This window comes from Pezoporus occidentalis, unplaced genomic scaffold (genome assembly GCF_034315485.1).
Source record: "Pezoporus occidentalis ecotype Australia unplaced genomic scaffold, CSIRO_AGI_Poc_V1 ctg72, whole genome shotgun sequence".
Lineage (NCBI taxonomy): Eukaryota > Metazoa > Chordata > Aves > Psittaciformes > Psittacidae > Pezoporus > Pezoporus occidentalis.
In genome coordinates this window covers 2209960-2220000 of record NW_026916072.1, presented here as the reverse complement: position 1 = coordinate 2220000, position 10041 = coordinate 2209960, and the positions used below count along the sequence as shown (strand labels likewise).

Below are 10041 nucleotides of genomic sequence, written 5' to 3'. Positions count from 1 at the left end.
CTGCCTCTGCCTGTCCCAGAAGAACGGGTGACATCATGCCAATATAAATGCCAACAGGGTCAAAATTGAAACAGAAATGTTTCTGCTTCTTAACACAACTTTGTGTTTACTGACAACTTCAGCCAGCACCACATTAGCTCTGATTTTCCATCCTCGTGCACTACTTTCAGGTAATTATTTTTATTTACATGAATAACTCATGCATCTCCATTTCTCAAGTTTGCTTTCTCTTTGATTTTCAGCTCTCCTCAATAGCACAAAAGTCAAAGTCTAGAAAGATCAAGCAAAACTCCAGACAGTTTGTTATGGCACACAATAATTAGCCATAAAAAGAAAGAAATGTCCCTTTTGCATGGGGATCAAGAACTATCAGCAGGCATTAAGCAGTCAAGGTCAAACACCCCTATAGTCTTCTGTAAATATAAAGGGAAACACTACATTTGCTTAACTGCAATGGGGGAGATTTAGATGAGACATTAAAAAACTCTTTTATAACAGTAAAGACAGTTAGTTAAGCACTGGAACAGATGGCCTAGGGAGACTGTGGAGTTGCTATCACCGAAAGTTTTCAGAACAGGTTAGAAAAACATCTGTCTGCTATATTATAGATACAGGTAATTCTGCCTGGAGGTCTGGATAACCTCCTAACATCCTTTTGAGACTTATTTTCTAAGAGTCTGTGAAAAAACAGACAAATGCTGGCAGGAGACTTGAGAAACTGGCAATATAAGAAGTATTTCCTATTTTACGTCAATATTCACTGGATTTGGTTGAAACAGTCCTGTACCAATTCGGTGATATTCAGTCACTTTCTAAACCATCCCTGGTGAAGTCAGTATTAAAAACACGAACAAAAGCCTCATCATCCTCACTGTCCAGATACCTGTATCTGAGGGGGAATCTGCAGCTCGGGTTCCAACTGCTGAGCTGGATACGTCCACACTTGCTTTGATTTCCTTGCTGAAACCTTGGAGCTGCTGGATGGACATCGTGCAGTGTTACCTTTGCTAGAGGAGTCTGTGTCATAAATTGCTTGCTTTGATTTTGGGAAGGTGATGGTGTCTGTATTCTCAGCATCCGCCCTACTACTAATCTCACCTGTACCAAAGGAAAAAAAACACGATTGCAGGTTTCATTGTTAGAAGGGCAACAACAGCACCAAGTTGGTACTCCTCCACCTACCATTAGGTACGGGCTCTCTCCAGTTTGCTCTCATGTCCCTGTAGGTTGCAATTTTCAGTTTCATTCTGTAATAATCTAAAGTTTGAAATATGCTAGCCAACAGCACAGCCAGGATAGCAATGGGAAAATGTCGGCACTCACACTCCAGGTTATTCCATATATTAATTTTAGTTTTCATTAGGAGGACCTTTTGAATTTACGTGATGGCTACTAAACCCACAGCTTGTTTTGCCAACATTCCTTGCCATACATGCCACAAGCAGCTGTAGCAATACATTTAGAGTACACTTTGTGATAGGTCAGAATCATATTGCCCAGAGAATATTCACTTACTAGGAGTCATTCATTTAACCACACTGCCAAAACAGACACTTGATAGCTGTTATAAGATGACTCACACTGGTTTTACACTACCACCACCAGTCAGATCTTCAGATTCAGGTGCTTAGAATTTGGAACATGCAGGTAGGAACCTACCAGGATTTCAGAAATGAACAAAGAAATCTGATTCCCATTCAATTGCAAGACACAGGATGCTCACATACTTAGTACATCTAAGAATTTGACTCATTAGACAGCTGTTTCCTTGTGAGATAAAAGAGGGGCCTGAAAGTGAAGCTGCAGGTGCAATTGATGGTTGTTATCAATCCTTTGTACCCACCTACAGCTGATTTCTTGTGCTGCCTGTGAAAGTCATGGAAAGGTGCTGCTTTGGATACAACAGGAGGTATCTGGAGAATTATCTTTGCTGCTGGATGGATAAGCCTTTGTTCAGTTAGGCTTGGAACACCTACAAGAAGATGACATTATTGAACAATTCATATATATTCCAGCTGTGAAAGAATTAGTAGCAGTAAAGAAAGAACTCAACGAAGGCAGACCAAAGTTATTGCAATTCCAAATCGGAACTAGAAAAGCGGCAGTTTTCTGTTATTGAAAAATTCATCTTTCAATATTCAGTATTTTACCTTCAAGGATGGTGAGCTTTGCCTATAAAATACATGAAAGATACTGTAATGGTGCTGATTCTAAGAAGAAATTATATGCTTTGTACAACAACAATTTAGTAAGCAGAATGGGTGAGAATTAACTTTTGTAAACCACAGTAAAGGCGGACTGGTTGCTAAAACAGTCCAAGTGCAGGGCTGGTTGAGATTGAATGATTCATAACCAGACATTAATGATAATTGTTTATCCTGACCATGTTTAGTCGTACAAGAACCCTCCATCACACACAATTCTTCTTTCCAGTAGCAACTGAACTCTGTGAATTACAAGATAACTGACTCAAGGAGGGTGACCGATGCTCAACATAACATATGCTGTGTCCTAAGTTAGCTACCACATGGAGTAAGTAGTGTGAAGTCGATCTCTACCCTTTGCAGTGTTTGAAATCACAATTCTTACAAGTTTTGAGGTGCCAGAAAATTTGATTACCAGATAACTGCTGCAAACAGCAAACAACATGGCCTACACAGCATAACTCTGGTGGTAGTGGTACAGGTGGGCTTCTGTGACTCACCTTTTCTTAGATCTTCTTCTAACAGGGGTAAGGGAGAATCCATGTAATGAAAGGTAGGCAAACCCCATAGGCTGCTACCTGCATGGCCCTTCACAATCTTCTGACTGCACATCTAGGAAGAGACAAAAACTTTTAACAGAGAAACCCAGGATTCGCAAAGACAGGCTTTTCTACTCCTGCAATAATAAATTGTATGTATATATCTATAATGCACACACAGACAAGGTACCAAAAGAAAAGGAAGTACTTTCAAATATGTAAGTAACTTTTCTCTGGAAGGAATATCAGTGGAATTACAGTATGTGGAACTACTCACAAATAGGTTAACAGTATCACAGGCTTCTGAAGTCCCAAGGTTCCTCAAGGACAGCAGGGGATGACACAGCCTGATAACGTGATGTGGAAACATGTGCCACGCTGGCTGTGCTAATGTGGGATTGAGGCTCCTTCACTTCCCCAATTAACCTGTGCTTGCCTGAAAAAACAGAACCTGCTGGTTCTAAGTGCCAGGAATTCAAGTGGTGACACACATCACTTTGGGACAGCGATACCATGTGTCTCACACTTACACACATAGAGCATTGCACAGGGAAAAGAATATATTGCCTCCTTATCCTTCAGTACTAGAAATACAAACACTGTGTTATCATCTCACATTTTTGCCTCTCTTTCCAGTATCCTAAGTACCACATCCCATGCTTTTGTGGGTGACAACCTGTTACCAGTTACTCCGTTACTCTAATGGTCAGAAATTCTCACATTGGATAGAAATGTTTGAACCCTACTGATGAGCTAAGGGGAAGAAAACACAATGCCTTGTGCTGGGAAATTTTTTTAGTTGCTTTTTAAAATACTATTTCATTATGAATGATAAAATACCTTAAAATAGTATTAAATACACAAAAGCAGAGAGCTAGGAAATACTGTTAGAGCTGTAAAATGGGAATAATGGTATTTACCTCTTTCACAGAGCACATTGGGACATGCTGGTTTAAAACACAAGGTTTTAATGACTGATTATCATGCTGTGTACAGCTTTTAGTAGAACAGGATCCAGACTAGAACTTTGAGCACTGTGTTATAATTAGTGAATAACATCAACCGCCAGCTGCAGAGAAAGGGGCAGACAATTCTAAAGAACTGCTTATAATCCTAATAGGGAAATGAGATAGATCAAAATAAACTATTCTAATTTTTCCTTCCAATTTGTATAATAACACTGTCCACAAGAAACATTATGGAGATAGAAAATAGGTTTGCTTTATCATAATAGAGAATCTTTCAGAGAAATCATAGGCACTCATTTTAGTTATGGCCATTACAGAGCATTATGCTTTAAGGGATCCAGACGTATGAATCTTCATGTCCTTGTGTTCCAAGAAAAGCAATAAGCATAGAACAAAGATTAACTTTACACCAGTTGGCATGTAAGTGGCTTGATGCTGAGGAAAGAGAATAATAAAGCACACTTTTCCACTCACTCCCAGCCCCAGCAGTTTGTTGTGGACACAACAAAAATATATAAAATGAGATAAATTTAATTAAACAGTGACTCCTTTTCCAGGCTGTTGCTATGAGTAAAGCAGCACTGATTTTACTACTGGTCAGTTTTATCCTAGTTTAAATCCCAGGAGTTTTGTTATGACAAACAGTGCTATGAAACATACATATTTGATTTGTGCTCATTGAGATGTAATAAGCTACCAAGAAAAGCAATTCAGGTGGAGTGTATGAGTTCAACAGTAGCCTAGAGGCTTCTGGCTTTAACTGGAGATGGCTATTTAATTCTTCTTTGCCGTATCCTGTAATTTCTATAAAGTCCATGGCAAGGACTGTGCCACTGTGATTCACTGCATAGAACAGAAAACACTGTTCTGGGGCAGCTCTGTAGCTTCACTGTTACCTAAGAAAATCCCACCCAACCTGTACGCCCTCTCTGTGGTCTTTCCACATCCTATTTGCTGCATTGGGTGCTCTCTTGAAGCCTTCAGTGAGAGAGCAAAGCAAAACTTGACAAACTGCTTTCATCTTTTAGGTACTTTCACTAAAATTAAGCCAATTTGATTACTACTAATAAAAATAATACTGAAAACTGCAAGAAAAAAGGTTTACTTTTAGCATCATTGTACATTTTTATTACTATTATTCAGTGATTTAACTTGAAAAGATTGCAGACTTCCATCTGCTTATGTCAGTGCAATTCAAAACCTTTACTCACACCTACAGCTTTTATGCATAAACACAAAATGTGTGAATTTAATACTAGATATTCCAGAAGTAGCAGGTCCTAGTTAGCATTTTAATGCTTGTAGTGAGACCCAAACCACCACAGAAGCAAAGGATTGCACCCCATCCAGCACTAACCTGTAGGCACCTCACCCACTTCCTCTCTGGCAGACCCCAAGCAACCATTACTGCTGATGGGAATGGGAATCTCGGACATTTTCCTTCATGAATAATGTCTTCTAAGGAAGTTTGTCATAAAGATTATGATGCAGCAAGAATGCTTTCCTTGAAGTCAGCACACAGGGTACTGCTTCATCACGGGCACTTTTATAGTACAGTTTTATAGGGCTGGGAGGGAGCCCTTCATTGCAGTGCAGACTGAGGCTTCTTTGCCTTGAAACATGCTTGGGGTGTGTGGAAAAACTATTTTTTCCATTTCAAGCACTTCTGAGTGCAATTAATCTGGGTCAGGAGAAAAACAATTCTATTACCCTTCTAAAGGGGTTTTCTCCTGTGGGTAAACCTCTCCCACTTGATTTTTTTCTTTTTGCTTCATTTTAAACAGGGCACTTGTTGTAAGACCACAGGGGTTTTCTGATTAGTTCTCTATTTGTTTTCCTTTTACACAGCAATATTTAACTAGAACAACTTCCTTTTTTGATACATTTATCATACGCTCTTTCCCCCAGTAAAAGAATAAGAAAGTAGTATTAAATACAGAGAGAAGATGAGTACTATCTTGTACCAAAAATACAGTTTATCAACCAGGAATATTAAATAGATGAGATTCGGTAAGTAAGTAAATAAAAAAGAGCTTCAAGCAATGGGAGAAAATCAGTTCAGATTGTAAAAAACTCCAGTGGAGTAAAGGCAGAGGTGCCAAGTGATCGCTCTTTGCTCTCAATCACAGAATCATAGACGTAGAAATGTTGGTTAGAAGGGATCTCTGTAGAGCATCAAGTCAAATCTTGAGTCTACTACCCACAATAGACCAGGTCAGCTTTGGTTTTGTCCGGATATGAACTGCCATAGGATTTCTTTGCATTTTATGGTTTCACAGCCTTACAGTCTAAAGGGATGTACTTTTTCTGTGTTGATTTACACCCTGAGCAGCCAAGCAAGGAAGCAGTATCAAAGAATAGTTTCACTCACTTCCATCATCTATCAGCTTCTATTGGGAAAAAGGGGAGAAGAATCTTGTTCTGATAATCAAGGCAGTAGCAATAAACAATAAATAAAGAAACTGTTTAACTCTGGTTTCAGATAACCAGATTTGGGTCCTCCAAGTCCAAGAACCAGCACATGCAGTAAGTGCAGAAACACTGAAAACTAAGTAAAAGACATATTCTCACAGGTGTCAGTGGAACTACTCTAATGTCAGATGAGTAAAATTTCTAAGTCTCTGTATGAGATTTAAAATAGGAACCGTTTTTATGACTGTCTGGTTTTTTATTCAAGATGATTAATGCTATTTCCCTTAGATGTAACACTAAGATATTAATGTACATTATTTCCCCTCAGATTTTGTTTATCTACAGGAAAAAGTCCAATTTAAGTGGAAAACCCAATGTTAAATCTTCAATATGGAGCAATTAGGCATCTTTAACAGCAGATCTTATATGTTATTCTTACCTACTTTAAGCTCAAAGTAACCAGAGATGGCTCTGAACTAATCATTTTCTATGTACATGGAAAAATCAAGCTTTGTTCCTCTTATGGCCTACTTCTAGCTCTCCCAGACATTTACCTCTATCCAAGTTATGCCATAACAGGTGCAGAGAGAATAGATGGAGAACTTGAGTGAATCCCACATCTGCTTTTTGAAACAGGCAACAGAAGCAGCACAGAAGGAAGTAAGAAAGATAATTGCTGGCTTGAACCACAGTATGTTTTACTTGTGGGCAAAGGGCCAGCTTACACGAGGCAGAATATGCAGGACCAACTTATTGGAATTCAGGGGTGGGCCTCCATTCTTGTCCGGAGACAGCTGTAAACCAGCAGCCCATAGCATCCCAATCAGGCACGGAGTTTTGTCAAGGAATGCTGATATGTACAGAACCAGCTTCAGCTGCACCCCTACCTAGCGCAGTGACAGTCAATCTCCAATTCCAGATGACAAGAACTGGATAAAAACTTAAAACAAATGGTGACCTTTCCAAAGATTAATTTGTTTACCAACAAAATGTTCTACGTTTGTCATCTGAGATGGGGGTGACCTTCACATTCCCATTTCTAGGTTGAAAGGATGCTGACTGGAGTCATCTGTTGAGTTAAATCTCTCTCACCAATTATTTCCTTTTTATTTTTTAGTGACAAGAAGATTTTATTAATTCTCTGTGCTTTTCATTATGATTACATACCATAATACACATGCAACAAGCTTCTTTTGATTTACTGTAGTGTAACAGCGATTTGTCTCATTCTGCTACCACTGCCAAATTATGCTGGGACTGTAATTATAGCCACATGCATAGGTTTAAAACACAATCAGGTTTGCAGGACCAAAAGACCTGGTTTTTTTCTACAGCTTCTTCTAGTCACTTGAAATGAAAATAATTGCCCTGCTTTGCCTTACTTTATTATTTTGGAAATGAATAGACATTCGGTGATAAGCATTAGTTATTAGCTCTATGCAAATCCCGAATAAAGAATGAATAACAGAGGATATGATCAGAATGGTGGTGCTTAAATAAGTTAGCTTAAACCCTCCCCAACACACAATCACTGCCATCACCATTAGAGCCACACTGTGTAAGATGCAACTCATAAAGGCTAGAAATCATCACCATATTAAATTTTACCTCATCAATAAATTAAAAGGTTCCTAAGTTTACAGTATAATATACATCTGTAAGAAAACAAGGACCAAAGAAGTGCCAGCATAATTCTGTAAGAGAACAGCAGTCCTAGGAAAATGAAAGGTGTAGTTGTGAATCCTGTCTACATTGCAGCAGTACATCAGGATTATTTTTGCTACAATTCAGATTACTATTGTTTTTCCCATTGTATACTCCACAGGAAGTACACGTATTTAATCATTATCTATTCATCATTTTTCGTATGTTACCCAGATATGAGGTACAAAATAAAAGTGATGCCCAGTCTGCACACAGCGTTTCAAACAGAATTAGGGTCCTCACTTTAAAGTAACTACAGAACTTTCCAGAGGATAAAGCATTAGTGCTTATCAGACCTAAAAAGGTACCAAAGGGCAGCAGATAATTGTTCTTAGTTTCTATCATAAAATCCAGCATCAGCAACTTTATAATACCAAAAGAGCAAGAAAAGACATTTTTCATTAAACAGTAAGATCCTTACTAATTTTTCCACCTACTCAAACAGCAGAATAATAAGAAGTCCGTGTAGATTTGTGCTGACCTATCTGGTCACCTCACAACCAGCGTGCCTTTAATCTCATCACATTTCTAAATGCTCAGGTCTCCTCAAAAACTCAGATGCTGACAACTCCTGGAAGCACCCTGAATGCAGGCAACCAGGCAATTAGATTTTAATTTACTTCGGTGGGAGTCCTTCTGCCACTGATTTCTTTTGGAGAGAATCTTTGAACAAATGTATATATGTAGGGCATGTACACGGGTGTACGTGTGTGTGCGCCCGCGTGTGTGCGTACAAATATTGCCCTCTAATGGCTGATGAGTAAAACCAGGGGAGGAAGCGCCCAGTTAATTCTTGTAGGTACTTTAATTGATGGGTTTTTTCAAACTAAACCCCATATTTTAGACCTGCAACAACACATCAATTTATTTCAGTTACTGCTGGTGATCTATAATTCCTTTAAGCTCAAGTATAGCTCACAGGTAATACAACTGCCTTAATTCACTACCTCAGGAGTGGATTTTGTACATCTTATTGCAAAATTTTACTCCCAGTGAAGCCAGAACATTTCAAAACACAGATTGTGCCATGGGATTTGCAAACTCCTAAAAAGCATTTACTTCAGTAAACCCTGTAGGATGAACTAGATAGGAAATATGTACTTGGTTTTTCCCTGTCATGAGCAGTTCCTTAGCAGCTGTAAATATGTATCACAGAGCTTGACTAATTCACACTAAAGGTTTGTAATTCAAGTCAGCATTAAGAAGTTCTCTCTGATCCGTGCATGTTTTCAGTGCGAGCAGTGAAACACATGGCTCTCTGCAGTAGTATAATATTCCTCCCTGTGAGTGTTTTAGAGTGGTTCTAAACAGCTATTAGCAATGATGCCTTTTTCTAATTAACTCTGTATCACAGGGTTAGACAAATCACCTCTTCATCTGGGCAACAGCTTTCAAAAAGCGTTTTTTACAAGTGGCAGCTTACAGCTGTGCCATTCACAGGTTCTGCTCATGTTCTTTAAAACCAAACACCCCAGAATGTCTCTTACAGCACTGGGCTTGCTTCATAATGCCTCTATTACATAGATTAAACTGTAGAAGAGGATCCTCGTGCGAGACCATTGGGCATATTCTTTCATGTGGACCACAGTGCTGTGCTAAATATTAATGTCCAAAAGTAGGAAGTTCTGAGGTATTTTCACTTAAAATTATTTAGAACTGATATGTATTACCCTTAATAGTGAAAACTAATACATATAATAAGCCCTTAAGATAAAATGAGTTACTTACAGGAGCAGATTTTTTCTTAGTTATAAGTGGCAACTTGATCTCATTGTTCTGTTGTTTTAAACCAGCTTTATTATCAGTGTTCTCTGGGTGAAGCATAATCTTCATATCCATTTCCACCTGCTGCTGAAATACATGATAGGCATTGTCTTAAAAGCACTGCGCTAGGACAGAAGTGTCTTTAAGCAAGAATTGGCCAACATGTTAATGAATTCGCAAAATTATGACAAAAATCCATGTTGTTTTACTATCCACACTGAACTGGGCAGACAAGGAAGAAGTGCCTTTTGAATAACAAGGCATACAACTACTATTCACATACATGTTTTGCCAAAATTGGTTCAAGTAATTCCATTAAAAGCTCTGAAATTTTCACATTTGCAACTCTTTGAGTTAAATTCTGAGTGGAAAGGGCAATCAGGTCGGACTCACTTGATTAACATAGGTCATTTGTGAATTCCATCTCCCTGGGTTATAACAAATGTTTTA

General features: G+C 38.6%; 1 protein-coding gene across 4 annotated transcripts in view; it reads right to left on the bottom strand.

Moving 5' to 3' along the window:
- The window catches only part of IQCH (IQ motif containing H), a 55220-nt gene that overhangs the window by 40972 nt on the left and 4207 nt on the right, over nt 1–10041 (bottom strand). The window contains exons 3-7 of one of the 4 annotated variants that reach the window (XM_062642630.1): nt 9556–9678; nt 2705–2816; nt 1844–1972; nt 1183–1257; nt 884–1098 (exon numbers count right to left, since the gene is read on the bottom strand). In XM_062642630.1, coding sequence (XP_062498614.1) covers nt 884–1098; nt 1183–1257; nt 1844–1972; nt 2705–2816; nt 9556–9678 — 654 coding nt within the window. Of the gene's footprint in view, nt 1–883; nt 1099–1182; nt 1258–1843; nt 1975–2704; nt 2817–9555; nt 9679–10041 lie in introns of those variants that run through there. The other 3 variants (XM_062642631.1, XM_062642633.1, XM_062642632.1) reach the window with 3 other exon arrangements.